Source organism: Megalobrama amblycephala, linkage group LG13, assembly GCF_018812025.1.
Source record: "Megalobrama amblycephala isolate DHTTF-2021 linkage group LG13, ASM1881202v1, whole genome shotgun sequence".
Classification (NCBI taxonomy): domain Eukaryota; kingdom Metazoa; phylum Chordata; class Actinopteri; order Cypriniformes; family Xenocyprididae; genus Megalobrama; species Megalobrama amblycephala.
The window spans coordinates 1,476,642-1,494,365 of NC_063056.1; the positions used below are offsets into that span (position 1 = coordinate 1,476,642).

The 17,724-nt window shown below is 41.5% G+C and overlaps 1 protein-coding gene across 1 annotated transcript; it reads right to left on the bottom strand.

Moving 5' to 3' along the window:
- Nucleotides 1-2,700: 2,700 nt before the first annotated feature.
- On the bottom strand, nucleotides 2,701-12,609 carry prdm1a (PR domain containing 1a, with ZNF domain). Its single transcript, XM_048152804.1, has 7 exons — nucleotides 12,419-12,609; nucleotides 10,410-10,661; nucleotides 8,978-9,097; nucleotides 7,644-7,896; nucleotides 4,891-5,855; nucleotides 4,683-4,811; nucleotides 2,701-4,598 (listed from the first exon to the last, which is right to left on the bottom strand). Exons 1-7 carry the CDS (start codon nucleotides 12,443-12,445, stop codon nucleotides 4,011-4,013), a joined length of 2,334 nt encoding a protein of 777 aa, XP_048008761.1. The 5' UTR covers nucleotides 12,446-12,609; the 3' UTR covers nucleotides 2,701-4,010.
- Nucleotides 12,610-17,724: the final 5,115 nt, after the last annotated feature.

Consider the following 17,724-nt stretch of genomic DNA (forward strand, 5'->3'; position numbering starts at 1 on the left):
GATCACTGAGGAACAAACAACAAAACTCTCTCTTCTCCAACATCAGCTGCCCTCTAATTTTCCCCGTCACAGAGAGCCAACCTGTCATTAACCTCGGCCCCTAATGGTCAGGTGCTGAGGGACCCCGAGGAGCTGTGATCATTAGGGGACAATGATGATGATGACCACCACCACATCACTCTTTCAGATTGTTTTTCCTTTTCTTTTGTCTTTCATTTATTTATTACCTTCTTTCTCTTTCCTTTGATTTCCTTTCTTTTCCTGTTTTCTTCATTTGAAACAGATGAATGTGAATCTGGCAACGTTTTACACGTTTGTTGTTGTATGCAATGCGGCCACTCAGAAATTAAATGTCTGTGAATGTCGTTAAAGGGTTAATGCTTTGTCACGTTTAAAAATAGTGTAGGCACTATTTTTATGATGTGCCTTTCATGAGCAGGGATGCTTTTTTTTTTTTTTTTTACCACAAATACCATGCTTTTACATTTCCGAACAAAACTGAAAATCATTGACATGACCTTCGTCTCAAAATATAGTCATTAATTTGATCAAATTCTCATTTGCCAATTGAATCCACGACATTTTAAAAAGCATTAAATATTAAATCAAATTAGCACAGAATCAACTGCCTCGCTGTCGCGATAGCGTTGAGAATCAGCCAAATTTCCGCGTGCATCGTCAAACGCGATTGTTAAAAAAGTGGTTAATTTTTCTAATGGTTTGAAGGAGAATACAGTGAAATGCACCTTTTAGCCCAATTATACTAGTGTTAAGAACAGCAAAGCAACCATGTCGTTTGAGCTTGCTTGCATCTTTTTTGCATCTTTGATTGGACTCGTATCTGAGCGCTTCACTTCACAAGTGCACTGCAGTACCAGGTGAGTTACCGAACAAGTTTACTATGACAGAAAAGATTATGTGATGCAAACGTCAACATATAGGCCTGCTAGCTTACAAATCATGCATATGGTAAAAGTGTTTTGAGGACATAACATTGTATTGTGCTGATAACTGTGTGAAAATAAGTCTTTAATTTGCCTCTGAAATCATAATTTGTGTGAAAAAGAAAAAAACGTTGGTGTTTTATTGCCTTAGTATTTATTTCAGCTGGAAACTGTGGTTAATTGAATGTATAGCGATGTTTTTGCAGAGGAATGTTTTCCAACGAGCCTGTGACTTTTCATGTTTATACTCGTTTTAAACAATACGACCACGTCAGTGGATTGTGATTTGCTGTTCTGTCCATTCACTGTTTTCTCAATGTTCTGAAAACAAAGTTGTTTCAGCAACTGTTTCCCCTTTTAGCTTGAGTGATTCAGACATCATCATGCAGCGGGAAATGGAGAAAGCCAATTATCAAGTATAATCCACATGCTCACATGGGACCTATAAATGTACAATTTGGGAAGAGCTGAAAGGGATTCCATTTGATGTAGTCAGCGTTCTCAGAACTGGATTCGGACACGCATAAGCCGTGTATTACCACATCTGTTTAACAATGAAAATACCTTCTAGACATTCAGTTCTGACAGCTAAGATTTGATCATTTCTCTAAAAATTTATATTCGTCTTGGGATTTTATTTAGTTTGTTTGTTTTGAAGTGTTTATTTGAAGGAAAGGTTGCTGCAGTAAATGTATCTTTGTCAGATTTTCATCTTGAAATGGACCTCTGAACTCCTAGCTTTGTAATCTACAGTTACAAGGAGGTGGATTTTTTTAGACTAATGAGATTTCATAGTTGGTGGGATATCCAGCATGGCAGCCCAGATAATCAATAAAAAGTTCCTGTTGTGGTCACAGCTGGTCAGAATACGGTACAAGGGATTTTAATGTTTTTGTGCAGTGATATTTGTTGTCTTGTATTCATGTGCATTTCATTATTACAGTGACATGGTGTGATATATTCATAGGCCTGTGGTGGTGGTGGTGTTACTAACAGCTTCATGATTTGTGTGGTGTGGAATTTTACACTTTGGATTTGGTGACTGCTTCTTTTGTCTGTCAAGTCATGGATCTATTCATCGGAAGTGCACATGAAGCATCTCGTAATTGTAGGGTTGCTGTGTTGCTAACTTTTACCCTGGAGCTAGACGCTAGTCTGTAATGCATTGGTAAGGGTAATTTACTGTATTTTGAAATACCTAAGAATCAGAGAGTCCTTTCATATTTTCCAAATTGGATGTATTTGTGGCTGCTTTTATGTTGTATGTAATTGCAAATACACATTTTTTACAAAATTGTCATGATGCAAAAACTCTTTAAGCGTTAAAAATAACAGATCTGATAGAACGGAAAATATATTTTTTACACTCTACAGAGCCTCTTAATTGACATGGTGGGGGAAGAAATATATCTCAATGCTTTTGCATTTTCTCGCAAAAAGTTTTGCATTGCCCCGAGAAACTTTGCGTTCACTTGCAAAGAATTTGCAAAGTTTCTCTGTGGAGACCAAAACATTTGACATATAATTTTTTTCATCACCATATCCCATCAAAAACACAAGACCTTTGTGTCAGAATCAACTTTGCGTCAAGAATCAGCCACATTTCCAGTTGCGTCATTTAGAAAACTGCTGCGGTCAGTTTTTGTGCCATGGTGGTTTATAGGAAGGAGAATAAAATCAAACGCGCCTTTTACCCCAGTGCACCTTCAGCCCCGTCGTATGTGTAATAAAAGAGCACACAAGTGACAAACATGCATTAGATCAGTGAAGATTTATATTATAATTTACATTTTGTCAAAGCTGTACTTAAATAGCTACGTAAACCAGTATGTAAACAAAGACAGTCTTTTTCTTTAATTTAAAGCTGAAGATGAGGTGTAGACTTTGGTCATACTTTAGGACAGAACGTGTATGAGATACTACTACCTCACAGCACATGTTGCTGATGTATTGTCCTACTAACATCGCTGGACGAAATCATATTAAAAACAAAGGAAAAAGTACAAACATAAGATGAAATAAAAAGAGCCAGTGCATACAAAGGCCAAGGTGATGTGGAGTGTCCACAAACGTCACCACAGACCTGCAGAACAGACAGTTGCAGCAGCTCACACTGCATTTGCACACATCTCTGAAAAGTTCACTTTGGTTATCGTTTCCACATTCTCATTTCTTTATCATTTTTGGTTTCAGTGATGTGCCACACATAAGTAAGAAAATGCAGGGTCAGTGTCAATCTCACAGCCTGTGTGTGACAGCTAGACAGACTGCTATTCTTTGGACCACATGCAGACCTGCACATTGGGACATTTGGTTTCCTCTTCAAGTAGCAAAACAAATATCACATATGCCTCTCAATACAAGCGCGCGCACACACACACACACACACACACACACACGCACGCACACACACTCATTTGAGGTAACAGTTGTTGTTAATGTATAATATGCCCTTTTGAATTCATTATATTGTGTAGAGCTCAACATTAAGAGAATAAATGTCATGTAAAACACGTACACATAGATATGTAACCTCCGACCTCTCCTAGAGTAAAAAAAATGCCTTCAACAAAAAGGTCTACCTCTAACTTCAGCCCACATTAAAAATCAACCTGAATGTGGTAAGCTCTTTGCAGTCACACATGAAATCACAGTCAACTGGGACACTATTTACAGTTACTATCCACAAAAGAAGATAGTAGAAGAAAATATATAAAACAGTAAATTACAATGAATTAACCAGTCATTGTAAACATTGTTTCCGTGTATTGGTTGTGAAGGATGACGCGTTGAACAATAAATTAAATAGATTACGTAACAAACTAAAATAAACACCAAGAAGAGCAAATAATATTAATAATTATAACAACAAAAGAATATGATTGTCTTTGTCATTTGTGTTGGACATACTGGACCGCTGATGAACTGGATCAATGTCTGTTAGCCCTGAGTATTGAAGTCCCTGAACGTAAAGGCCATCGCCTGATTCTGTGAGAAGAATTATGCATAACTTCTGGCTGTCCATAACCTGGCCTAGGAGGCTAGTTAGGCAAAGCCTCTCGTCAGCTAGGTTTCCATGGCCTCCTCTGTCTCCTTTTTAACCTTGATGGGTAGGAGCTGGATAGGGCTGCTGCAATGAACCTTGATGACAGAGGACTCGCTGCCATGATCGTTCAGACGATACGCAGATAATGCAGGTGGCGGGGGGTGCCGGTCTCCTCCAGTGCTACCTGTGTGATAAGACGCCTTAAAATCCATCTCCTGCCAGAGCAGGCCAAAGATCTGTTTCTCCACCATGCCCTCTATATCAAACCCCTCCATTTCTTCCAGCCTGTCCGCGTTATCGCTGATGTCAAAGCGTTCAATTTCCTCGTTGACGCGGTTGAGTTCGTCCAGGCTGCAGCTGGGAGAAGGGGAGACCGCTAAGCAGTAGCCTTTGAGGTGGAGCCGCAGACTGTTGAGGTGAATGTAGTTGCGGTGGCAGTGCGGACACTGGTGTGGACGCTCTCGTGTGTGCAGCCGTTTGTGCAGTTTGAGGTGGACAAACTGTGTAAACTTGGCTGGACAGATCTTGCACTGGTAGGGCTTTTCACCAGAGTGCAGCCGCAAATGCGTTTTCAAGTTGCTAGTGCTGCTGAAACGCTTGTGACACACCTGTGAGGTCAAAGCAGAGTTTTAGGATCTGTGCAGAGAACTTGTACTGAAACAAATGTAATGAAATTGCTATGTTTATTTTACCTGGCACTCGTGGGGTTTCTCTCCTGTGTGGACCAAATAGTGTTTCTGTAGGTGGGCCAGCTGGGTGAAGCCTTTGTTGCAGGTCTGACACTTAAAGGGTCGTTCACCACTATGGACACGCAGGTGCACCTGAGAAAAAAAAAGATTGGTAAGCTAGGTACTACTAGGAGTATTTTGAATACATGCATAGCACACAGAGATGCCTTACCTTAAGATTGGAAAGCTGACCAAAAGTCTTGGTACAAACATTGCACTCGTACTTGATCTTCCCGTTCTGCTTCTTAAGTGGATAATCAAGACTTTTGTAGCCTGCGGAACCTCGTTTCATCTTGCTGAGATTGATCGCCTCATCCTCCGTGCGGCTGGTACTCAGAATCGCTGAGGTAGGCTTGGTAGGAACACGTCCCGTAGAGGCTGCGGAGCCGGCTGTTGGAGACCCACCGGCTGGAGCGTAGGGGTGCCCGTGCCCGAGGATCGGTTTGTCTTTCAGAGAAGTGGCTGCAGAGAAGGCACTGGTGGCCGCTGGGAGCAGGATGTCCCTGGGAGCCGGAGAGTCAGGTGGAAGCAGAAATTGCCGACCGCTCTCGGATGGAAGCATGCCAGGTGGGAAGGGTACGTGAGGGGGTACCAGGCTGCTATAAAAGGGGTACATGTGTGGAAATATACCCCCCAAAGTAGGTGGCCCACTCAAACTACTAACAGGGTAGTGGGGCATGAGGTAGCGTGAGTAGTGCGGGTTAGGGTAGAACGGCATGGAGCCTGCTGGCGAGTAGCCATGGTAGTGGGTCAGGCCACGACTGTAGAGTGCTGGAGAGAAGGAGAGAAGGCTGTCTCTTTGTTCAAGGGATGCAGGTGCAGGACTGCTTTCTGGACTCCTCTCGGGACTGCTGTGTGCAGAAGGGCTGGGCGTCGCTGAACACTGTCTGTGGGAGCGGGTCGGGAGGCCAAATACTGTGGTGCCCTTTAAAAAGTCCTCGTTTAGGGAAGGGCGGAGTGGATAGACAGCACTGGGGTAAAGAGGTCGGTCCGGGCTGTTGGGGCAGCGGGGATGGGTGGGAAGTGGTCTGCTGGGTTCTTGCAGCACGTCTTTTAAAATCTCTGAAACGCTGTGCTCTCTTTTCACTGGGTGCTTGACTTCAGTCGCTTGCTGCTTGGCTTCAATCAGGCTCTGCTCTGTTCACACACAATAAAACAATATGTTAATAATTTTCTTACACGTTCACAGATCTGACATTACACAGATTCCTTGTCAACAAGATGGAGAGACAAGTACATCCAATTGCAGTAACTGTTATTTTGAGGGGCACAGCAGTTCCATTGTCTCAGAGCACATAGCTCTTCTTAAAGCAAACTTCAACAAAGCACCCCAGTGGTTCACTTAGTGTGACAGTTTGACAAATTGTCTCGTGTTAGGGTCTACAGACAGGATGTGAGGCCTGACAGCCACCCCGGTCAGGGTGGGATGGATGCACTGATACTATCTAATGGGGTTCACTGAGTGGGTGTGGGGGGACTGATGGCGTCCTGCTAATAGGGATCTAAATGCCTAGATCGCTCCCTTTTAGAGTCTACAGAGGCCGGATTTTATTTAGTGATCGATCTTAAATGAGCTCCCAAATTTCTGCCCAACCTCAAACTTAAAAGCAGAATTCACAAATGTGAACGAAACATACATGGACTTTTATATTTCTCAAGTTTGGGCTTAATAGACCCATTATAAACCATCCGGACCCTTCCACACACCCACATTTGATGAAAGGTGGAAACCTAATTAGAAAATTACTTTCCCATACATCTTAAATACTTTAAAAGGATGTAAACAATTAAATAACTTCCTGCTTCCTGTCCACTGAACTTTCACAGGGTTAACTGTGTAGAATTCAAGTGTGAATATGAGTGTGTGCATAATAAGTGTCCCTTAAAAGATGTACCGTACTCTCTACTCCCCTATCCTTCTGTCCCGGCAGCTACGTGTAAACAAACCGAGAGGTTATCAGTTCTCCCCTCCCACCTCTCTTCTTCCACAGATAGCACCAGTTCTGTTCCTCCCTAGAGAGCTTGCCAAAAACAAACAGCCGGCGATCACAGAGATATCAATCTGTCAGCACAGCCCTGCCGCCAGGAAGTTCAACTAGTCAATGGAGATGTTTTTTTTCTTTTTTTCTCCTTACTCTTAAAGTGGCAAGCAAATGAAAAAGTTCCTCCCACACCTCCTGAGGCAGGTTGACAAAGGAATGAAGGGACTTAAGATACACGTTGGCTGTTTTACACCCGGCAGGGCCAGTGAAATAGAAAGTCAACGTCTAAATCAGAGGTTTCATGTGGGAGGCTGTGTCAGTCAGATCAGCCCGTTCTGTTAGACTGACTCATACTCCAGGTTTCTTTAGGGCTGCTACTGTTCAGCTATGAGATGCAGGGGATATTATTCCTTCTTCAGGCTGCAGGTAAAGGGGCAGCAGACATGAGTGAGTAGGTGTAATTACAGACTTGTCTATGTGTGTGTGTGTTGAGCTCAAGGGGTCGGCTACATCCAGTGGCCCCAGGGTATGCGCATGACTCTGGGGAGAGGAGTCACACTGACTGGCCTGTTCACCTACCTATAATCTCCCCCTTTCCTCCGTATCAATCTTTCCTTCTGTCTTGTCCTTTTAGCTTGAGACTTTTATTGCTGGTTTATTATGTTGGGCAAAACAAACCTTAGCCTGCACTTTCATGTTTAAAGAACAAGGATGGCTGCAACATTACACTCCTATTCTTTGTAATTAGTCTGAAGAAAAACATTGTTGGGGAAGAAAGCAGAGAAATAGAGTAGTTCAAAGAATTCCGATCTTAACGGAGATGAAAGAGAAGAAGCTGGTGTGTTTGCACAATGCTTCACTATAGTGTTTTCCTTGACTTAAACTGAGATAACGAGGAACCGGGTCTATGACAAATAGAGAGAATTTGTTTGCGTCAACTTACTGAGCTTTTGCATCATAATCTCTCCAGAGGCAGGGTAGTTGAGACGACGGGCAAACTCAGGGCAGTACCACACCAGTAGCTCCTGGTCTGCAGGAATGGCCTTCACGGTGTAGAAATAGATGCTCATGCCGTTTTGGCAGGCAGCGAGGTTCTGTTCCTGCTGGGAATGAGCTGGATTCACATAACGCATCCAGTTGCTCTTCTCTTCGTCCAGTCCGTCCACAAAATGACGGAACTCTCCATTTGAGTATATCTACAAAATAAAAAGAAGAAAATTACGACCAGACCAGAATAACTGTCTATGTTAAAATGTTCAATTCTCTAGTCCTCCAGGGTGGTGCTCATGTCTGTGTGACCAAATGAGTGGGATTCGCTCTTATAAAGTCGCACAGTGAGTCAGCAAACACCCCCACACTAATATTCACAGAGTATCTCCATCCAGCTCTTAGGTCTTGTCTGAAGTTTGTTAGGGGGACGCCTGTCTCATTATGCAGTTCACACTAAGCTTGCAAGTTCCAGGAACACTTTCAGACGTCACAAACAAGGTTTCCCTCTGAAACGTCAACACTGTACTTCCTTTTCTCTACGCTTGAAACTCTCACCAGTTACTGTGTAATCACCTGTCTTGCAGCATATATTGAAGGACTGACAGTAACACAGGAAAGAATGATATCAGCGCTGTTTCTAGTAGGTAAAGACCAGAGTTGTTCCGCTTGGGGATCTTCGATTTGGCAGCAATATGGAAGTGACAGAAAACAAGTCAACACAAAACCAGAGCGGGTTGACTTTGCACTTTCTCCGTGACGACAGCTGTAGACGACAGCTGCAAGTCACAGATGAGTGAGGGAAATGTGTCGTATTAATGATAGTGGCACAACAACAACTGTGATGCAGATTTATTTTCTTCACAGATCAAACACTACAATGACATGGGTGATCTGTCAAGCTCACATATTCTTAAGAAATATATATATATATATATATATATATATATATATACACAGCAGCAGAACTGAAGAGTCATTCAGCACTTCCTGTCCCACACGCTCACAGAGCTGCACAGTCAAATAAAGATTACACTACATGGAACGAACCGCTGCACTCTCAGTCATTCAGCAGCAATGCACTTCCCAAAACAGCAGATCTTTACTCAGCAGTTTCTGGTCGCTCTGAGAATATTAACTCACTGCTTCTACATAACCATCTAGCCCATGATGTCACGCAGGAAGTCAGTCAGTGGAACAGGAAGTGACCTGGTATTTTTAAAAATTTTTTTTTTTTTTTACTTGCCCGCTCCTACTTTTATTGAAAGATTCTGAAACAAAACAACTCACCCGCCAGAAGTACTTCCTGTTCGCATCTTTGGGGACATTTTCTGCAGTGTAACTTTCTCCCACAAGGGGGCCAAAGCGTGTGCCTTTGGGGATGTATTCTCTGCTTACTACACCAATAACCTGGTTAAAACAAAGTTGGAAAACAGATGGTTAAGAAAGAGGTAGATGACGTTTACAGCACAGTATCTTAGTTTCACTTAGGATCAAATCATTTTCTGATTCATTCCTATATAGCATCATTAAATTAGCAAGGCAGAGTGTGTGTGTGTGTGTGTGTGTGTGAAGGGTAATTAATTGACAGTCAGCCAGATGTGCGCACTTGAAAGACACGGAGCCATGCCTCTCTTCAACCGTCACCTCTCCTGACAGCCACAGGAAGCTAAAGGTCATCAAGGTTGTGTCCTAAGGCCGAGAGAGTCCCGCTTCACCTCTGATTAACCGCACAGACACTTCTCCTGAGGAGAGCACTGAAGCTTAACCTCTCTTCACAATATCGAATCATGCAGGTGCTTTCTTTGATAGTACTATATTAATAAAGCCGGGCGGTAACGTATCGAGGGCCACACGGAAGTTTCTGGTAAGACGGGAGTTAGAAACAAAACACTCATCCCTCTCCAAAACTCCCACAAAGAGTGATTGCAAGCACTCCCCATCAATACTCTCTCTCATCATCATAATCTTCCCCTGTGAGCACATGACTTCACTCACTCTCTTCCTGTTTGAACCTCAGGTGTTTCTTGAAGAACTCTTTATCAGCTCATAAGTACGTGCTCACAGGAAGAGATAAGACGGACAGAGCTATTGATGAAAAAATCTATATCCCTGTTCCTATTGATCTATAAACACTTTGAAAATAAGAGAAGCTTAATCCTATTCAAAGCGCCTGCCGTCATTAGCGCTGGAAAGGTGGAAAGTAGTGTGTTTGTGGATTGTCTGCCGCAGATAAAACAGGTTTGATAGATGGCAAAGAGCTCGCCTCTCAACTTTTGCACTCTGGTGCTTGAGGAGCTTGTCATGTGCTGCTCTGATGTATGGATGTTTGTGTTAGCTGAGTAACAATGTGAGTTAGAAATTATTAAGCACACAGACATAGACAGGGTTTTTTTTGTTCAACAAAACAAGGGCTGACAGTGCAGATAAAGAAGATTAATACCAGTTGTGTGATCAGTAGGTGCGGCGTAATGGAGATGCTGTTTAAACAGAAATCACAACCATCCAAAGTTCTGCTTAAACCAGCTTCTTGCAGTTTGATAATGTGACAGCGTCTCCGAGGCGGGTTTGTGGATTTACTGTTAGCACACTCATACACGCAGGCAGGAATTATAAGCAGATGGTACGCAGGACTGCAGTTGTAACCTGATGAATGTTGTGGCACATTTCAGAAAGGAAGCCTCGAGGCCATGAGTGCATCGTGCGTAATGCCGTGTCATACCTCTTTGGAGTCTGCTGGGTGTTTGAAGGCCAGGTTCCGGGGTAAGGACGCCTCGGCCCGGGTCAGTCCTGTGTTCTCCAGAGGACCCTCCCAGGTGTGGTCCTTTACGATGTACGTGCATTTCTCCTCAAACTCGTCCTCCGTCCATTTTGTCATGTCTACATCCTCTACGTCCATCTTGAGCTCCTCATTGTCAGCGGTGTAGGGTGCTCCCTCAGTAGTCAACATTGCCGAGCTGTGATGAGAAGCAGCCTGAGAAAAGAAAAGGAGTTAGACGTGTTGACTGTGAGAACTAAACATTATCTAGGTAAAGGGCAAAGGTTAAACTACATGAATGCTCTCTTTTCTGTGAAACATTTGTAATCCACAAATATTCTTTTATACCAAAAAAAAAAAAAAAATCTAAATTTTGGCCTAAATTAGATCTCGATTGTTTACAAAACATTAAAAAACGTCACTTAAAGCCTTTATATATTATGCATTATAAAAGTATTTTAATGCATTAATTATGCACCATTGTGTTATCTCAAGAATAATTGTAACCACAGTAATTATATTTATAATATAGTAATTATATATTATAATGCTCACGTTACTTCTTTAGAAAGTATAACACATTAAAGCACACAACAAACAACCAGTTTCAGATGTAACAAGGAATGTGCAAATATTATAATGCATTTTAACTTTGGTTACAAATATTTACGAATATAATGCATTATAATGTACATTATGAATTCCTTCATAATGCATTATAGTATCATAGTAAAGTGTTACCGAAATGTCTTTCCACACAGAGAAGCTAAAGTGCTCCTTAAAGTAAACAGGGATCCTGAGCCGTTCGTGAGGTCAGAACTGATCACAATCTCTCTTCTAGTGTCCTACTCTTCATTTCTGTCCATCAACTATCCCTCATACCTCTTCCCCTCTCCCTGTTTTCTTCCCTGAGTGAAAAAATAGTCACAAATGGAGGAAAACAGAGGAAGGAAGTCCCGTCTACATCTGAATGTGGCTAAATTTGGAATCAGAGTGGCAGAGCAACGGAACCATCAATCCATGTGTGTGTGTGTGAGAGAGAAATAGAAACAAAAGAGGAGAAACGTTTTTCCATTGGGACGCAAAGTGATACAATCAATCTTCAAGGCAAAATTTAATGCAAAATATATAGTTACTTGTTCAACCTAAACTAACCTGCTCTGAGAATGTTTTTTTTAAAAAAACCTCTTAAAATAATTAAAAGTGCATTCATTTAGTTTCAAACTTTTTTCATTCCTATAAATTACAAATGTTAATAGTTCCATAATTTTTTATAAATTATAAAGTTCACTGAATTAATAAAATTTCATGTTCCAAAACAGATAGCAATTTCTATAATTAAAAAAGTTGGTTATTTTATGTTGTAGTTGAGCATTTTCTATTACACTAGCATTTTATACTATTTTTATTATACAAGAGAAGATGAGAAAATGTGTTTTGTTAGAAAGACTCTTGCACGTAGGACAGCTGTAGAAGCAAAACTCATAGTGAAACTGAAAAACTCAACATTAACAAACATGGAAATCAGATGTATGCATACTAAATATACAGACAAAATATAAAACTATATCTAAAACACTACTTTTAGGTGAAATCATTATATCAAAACAAAACAAATCTATATTTATAGATGCTTCCAGCCATTAAATACCGAAGATGCATGTCTAAGAATTGTTTTAAATGAATTCAAATAAATAGAAATGCCTACACTGTCATAGCCGAGAAAACTAAAAAACTAAATAAACTAAAAAACTAACACAAACAAACAAAAAATTCATTATAAAGCCCAAATAAGTTTTTCTAGCTCACAACAAACAATCACACCACGTATAATTAACATCCTCTAAACAACTAATTAAGCACTAAATATTTCTTTTATGGAATAACAGAAGCAATTGGTTCTAATGTAAATCGCATTCCCCGCCTCACACAGAAATAAAGGCAGAAGCCCAGCTCAGAGAAATGTCACTTACCAGGACGCTCTGGTCCCAGCCACACATAGAGGCTGTGTGTGATCTCTCCCCTGAGTGTGTGAGTGTGTGTACGGGACAGGTGCAGCTCACAGTTCTCCTGTCTCGTCCCACTGCTAGTCCAGATGGTAAGTGACTTCTACTGTGACTTCTTCTGCAAGTGCCTGAGATTGACTGACTGCCTGAGCATGTTTGTCTGACTTGTTGAAGGCACTTTGGCCCCGCCCACTGTCTCCTCCCACCTTAGTGTCACTGACTCCACCCACAGAGTGTATGATCTAACAATTACTCCACTGCTACACACACACACACACACACACACACACACACAGACACACTTACTTAACAAAATGGATACATTGCATAAAATTCTATTGTTTTTATGTGAAGCTAGTTATAAATATTATAATATAACCCTAACCTACACCCTAACAGGAAACTTTCTGCATTTTTACTTATTTTTATGCCATTTTCACAATTGAGGATGTTGGGTTTCCATGTTTTATGGGGACTTTCCATAGACATGATTTTTATATTGTAAAAACTGTATATTCTCTACCCTAACCTTAACCATCACAGAAAACTTTTTGAAAAACTGTATTTTTGCAAAAACTGCATTTTTACATTTTCAAAAAAACATCACTTTTAAATAAATCATATGATTTATAAGCTGTTTTCCTCATGGGGGCCAAAAATGTCCTCACAAAGACAAAAATGACTGGCATTACTATGTTTGTGGGCACCCTAACCCTAACCCTAACCCTAACCCACCCTAAATATCTAAGATTAATTTAAATTTCCTTTCTTTAATAACCTTTTCATTGCCCTTTTTTACTATTAAAATAGACGAATGTACTTCCTAAGTATCCTTGTATAAAAATAAATCTGTTGTTTTTCTTTTTTAAATTCTAGATGAATCCAAAACGAATAGTTTTGTACTACATTTTAATACCATTTTCATCTCTCTGATGACATTAGTTTAGAACTCAAACCCGTCACACTGGTCTTATAGTTCTTAAGGATGACTGAGACACACGATGCAAGGCTGTTTTGACCCAAATCCCCAGAGGTAAGGTCTTGTTTGAAGAGGAAAGTGAACATGTTGCTGCGTCTTCCCTTCGCTCTCATCCTGTGAAGGAAGGATGTCCTGTGACGGAGACTCAATGACTAACGCCGTTGACTGGGAGCTGACTGACGTTCCTGTTCCTCTTTTACCCCCCAGTTCACACTCTTTCCCACAATGCTTACCCTCTCCGGTGCATTATTCATTCTTGAGAGCAGTCTTACAAACTCATAGGAATATACAGTATTTGTACTGTGTTCTTACATGCCGATCAGTCAGATATATACACAAGCTGTAATTTTCTTGTTCGTTTGGTGAAAAAGAAGTAGAAATGAAAGCCAGAGGCTTCTTGCCTGTCCCTCAGCAGACATACGCAAAAACACTCATTACACACACAAACACTCTCACCCACCCGAAATTCAGCTGGTGAGAAAGAGCTGACCACATCAGTCACAGCCTACTATTTCCTGGCAGCAGACTACCCAGAAGATCGTCGTAGCCCCAAGGGCTGCCCAGAACCCGCTCAGCCCACAACCCGCCCCAATCTGCTCCACAGCTGTTTACACCCAAACCCACTCAGTTAAGAAGTCCAGGAAGGACCAGCACCAAAACACAGACATTCACCTTCAAACAACAGAGCTGAAACGGGGACCTGCGAGAGAAGAGAGTTCGTCTCGGCCATTGCCATCCCCAATAAGATCCACTTTAAGAGCCTTCAAGCCCATAAAAGGGCTGAACCCTCCAGGGCTTGATCAGACACCTTCTCTTTCTCTGGCGGATCTGAGGCCAGGGGGCAGGGAGGACTCTCTCAACTCTGAAGTCAAATTCAAATGGACCTTTTTACTGTCTATATAAAGGGTTTAATGCGGCCTGAAAGAAAACCAGCTAAACAATAGCGGGCAGAGGAGCATCAACAGCGTTGTTAGTTTTACAGAGAGCTCATAACATCCCCAAACCGCAGAGGAAGAGAAGAGGAAGATATGAAGCACATTAAGTGTCACCAGCAGAAATACAAATGTTTCCATCAGTTTTAATTACCTTTTGTTTTTATATTTTTATTTAAGTTAATTTTTAGTCATTTCGTTATGTGCTTTTGTCATTTTTTTTTTTAGGTTTAATTTATTTTAGTTTTAATTTTTTATTTAATTCCATTTATTAGTGCTTTAACTTAAACTTATTTCAGTTTATTGCCAAGACAATGTTTCTAAGTTTTTCAACTAGTATTTGTATTTTATTTTATTTCTGCTTTATTTCAATTAACAGAAATGTTTTTAATAGTTTTAGTTAACTATAATAACCCTGGTTCCAACTTGAAATTAGGAATGACAAATTAGCGTAGTGTAATTGCTTACATCCTTTAAGCTGCGAACTTAGAAGTTGCTGACGACCGCATTCAATCTACTGTTAGTCCTCAGCAGCCTGAGACTGATGTGTGAAAGCAGGTTGTGTTTTTATCTAATTTCCGTAACACAAGCCTACTAAAACAGTTCAAACAGTGTTATCTTTAAAATCGTTTCATCAGTTTCTCACACGTCATCTAAATAAGAGTGATTACACTCTTTGAAAATTTACAATCTTTGATTACAATTTGATTACAATCTTTGAAAACCTTTATGCCAAAAAAGTTCTATATAAGGAGAAATGTCTTAAATGATTGCATAATACTTTCATGCTTACAAGCTGTTTAATTCATAAATAAATTTATAAAAACAAAAATAATTAATTAAAACTAAATCCATAAAATTATTACATGATGAAACCCCTTTAATGTTCTATATATGAAATGCCAGATGGAATCCTTTAAGCGCCTGACGGAATCCTTTCAGGTTCTACACATGAAGCGCCTGACGGAACCCTTTAAGGTTCTACATATGAAGCGTCTGACGGAATCCTTTCAGGTTCTACACATGAAGCGCCTGACGGAACCCTTTAAGGTTCTACATATGAAGCGTCTGACGGAATCCTTTCAGGTTCTACACATGAAGCGCCTGACGGAATCCTTTCAGGTTCTACATATGAAGCGCCTGACGGAATCCTTTCAGGTTCTACACATGAAGCGCCTGACGGAATCCTTTCAGGTTCTACATATGAAGCGCCTGACGGAATCCTTTCAGGTTCTACACATGAAGCGCCTGACGGAACCCTTTAAGGTTCTACATATGAAGCGCCTGACGGAATCCTTTCAGGTTCTATATATGAAGCGCCTGACGGAACCCTTTAAGGTTCTACATATGAAGCGTCTGACGGAATCCTTTCAGGTTCTACACATGAAGCGCCTGACGGAATCCTTTCAGGTTCTACATATGAAGCGCCTGACGGAATCCTTTCAGGTTCTACACATGAAGCGCCTGACGGAATCCTTTCAGGTTCTACATATGAAGCGCCTGACGGAATCCTTTCAGGTTCTACACATGAAGCGCCTGACGGAACCCTTTCAGGTTCTACATATGAAGCGCCTGACGGAATCCTTTCAGGTTCTATATATGAAGCGCCTGACGGAATCCTTTCAGGTTCTATATATGAAGCGCCTGACGGAATCCTTTCAGGTTCTACATATGAAGCGCCTGACGGAACCCTTTAAGGTTCTACATATGAAGCGTCTGACGGAATCCTTTCAGGTTCTACATATGAAGCGCCTGAAGGAATCCTTTCAGGTTCTACACATGAAGCACCTGACGGAATCCTTTCAGGTTCTACACATGAAGCGCCTGACGGAATCCTTTCAGGTTCTACATATGAAGCGCCTGACGGAACCCTTTAAGGTTCTACATATGAAGCGCCTGACGGAATCCTTTCAGGTTCTACATATGAAGCGCCTGACAGAATCCTTTAAGGTTCTATATATGAAGCGCCTGACGGAACCCTTTAAGGTTCTATATATGAAGCGCCTGACGGAATCCTTTCAGGTTCTACACATGAAGCGCCTGACGGAATCCTTTAAGGTTCTACATATGAAGCGCCTGACGGAACCCTTTAAGGTTCTACATATGAAGCGCCTGACGAACCCTTTAAGGTTCTACACATGAAGCGCCTGACGGAATCCTTTAAGGTTCTACATATGAAGCGCCTGACGGAACCCTTTAAGGTTCTACATATGAAGCGCCTGACGAACCCTTTAAGGTTCTACATATGAAGCGCCTGACGGAATCCTTTAAGGTTCTACATATGAAGCGCCTGACGGAACCCTTTAAGGTTCTACATATGAAGCGCCTGACGGAACCCTTTAAGGTTCTACATATGAAGCGCCTGACGGAACCCTTTAAGGTTCTACATATGAAGCGCCTGACGGAACCCTTTAAGGTTCTACATATGAAGCGCCTGACGGAACCCTTTAAGGTTCTACATATGAAGCGCCTGACGGAACCCTTTAAGGTTCTACATATGAAGCGCCTGACGAACCCTTTAAGGTTCTACACATGAAGCGCCTGACGAACCCTTTAAGGTTCTACACATGAAGCGCCTGACAGAATCCTTTAAGGTTCTACACATGAAGCGCCTGACGGAACCCTTTAAGGTTCTACACATGAAGCGCCTGACGAACCCTTTAAGGTTCTACATATGAAGCGCCTGACGAACCCTTTAAGGTTCTACATATGAAGCGCCTGACGGAATCCTTTAAGGTTCTACATATGAAGCGCCTGACGGAACCCTTTAAGGTTCTACATATGAAGCGCCTGACGGAACCCTTTAAGGTTCTACATATGAAGCGCCTGACGGAATCCTTTAAGGTTCTACATATGAAGCGTCTGACGAACCCTTTAAGGTTCTACATATGAAGCGCCTGACGGAACCCTTTAAGGTTCTACATATGAAATGCCAGATGGAATCCTTTAAGGTTCTACATATGAAGCGCCTGACGGAATCCTTTAAGGTTCTACATATGAAGCGCCTGACGGAATCCTTTAAGGTTCTACATATGAAGCGCCTGACGGAATCCTTTAAGGTTCTACACATGAAGCGCCTGACGGAACCCTTTAAGGTTCTACATATGAAGCGCCTGACGGAACCCTTTAAGGTTCTACATATGAAGCGCCTGACGGAATCCTTTAAGGTTCTACATATGAAGCGCCTGACGGAATCCTTTAAGGTTCTATATATGAAGCGCCTGACGGAACCCTTTAAGGTTCTACACATGAAGCACCTGACGGAATCCTTTAAGGTTCTACATATGAAGCGCCTGACGGAATCCTTTCAGGTTCTACACATGAAGCGCCTGACGGAATCCTTTAAGGTTCTATATATGAAG

Coding starts and splice junctions, on each gene's coding strand:
- prdm1a (XM_048152804.1), bottom strand. CDS start 12,445: ATGTGTGGCTGGGACCAGAGCGTCCTG. Junction 10,662..12,418: donor GCTGGGACCAGAGCGTCCTG/GTAAGTGACATT, acceptor TTCTTTTCTCAG/GCTGCTTCTCATCACAGCTC. Junction 9,098..10,409: donor ACCCAGCAGACTCCAAAGAG/GTATGACACGGC, acceptor TGTTTTAACCAG/GTTATTGGTGTAGTAAGCAG.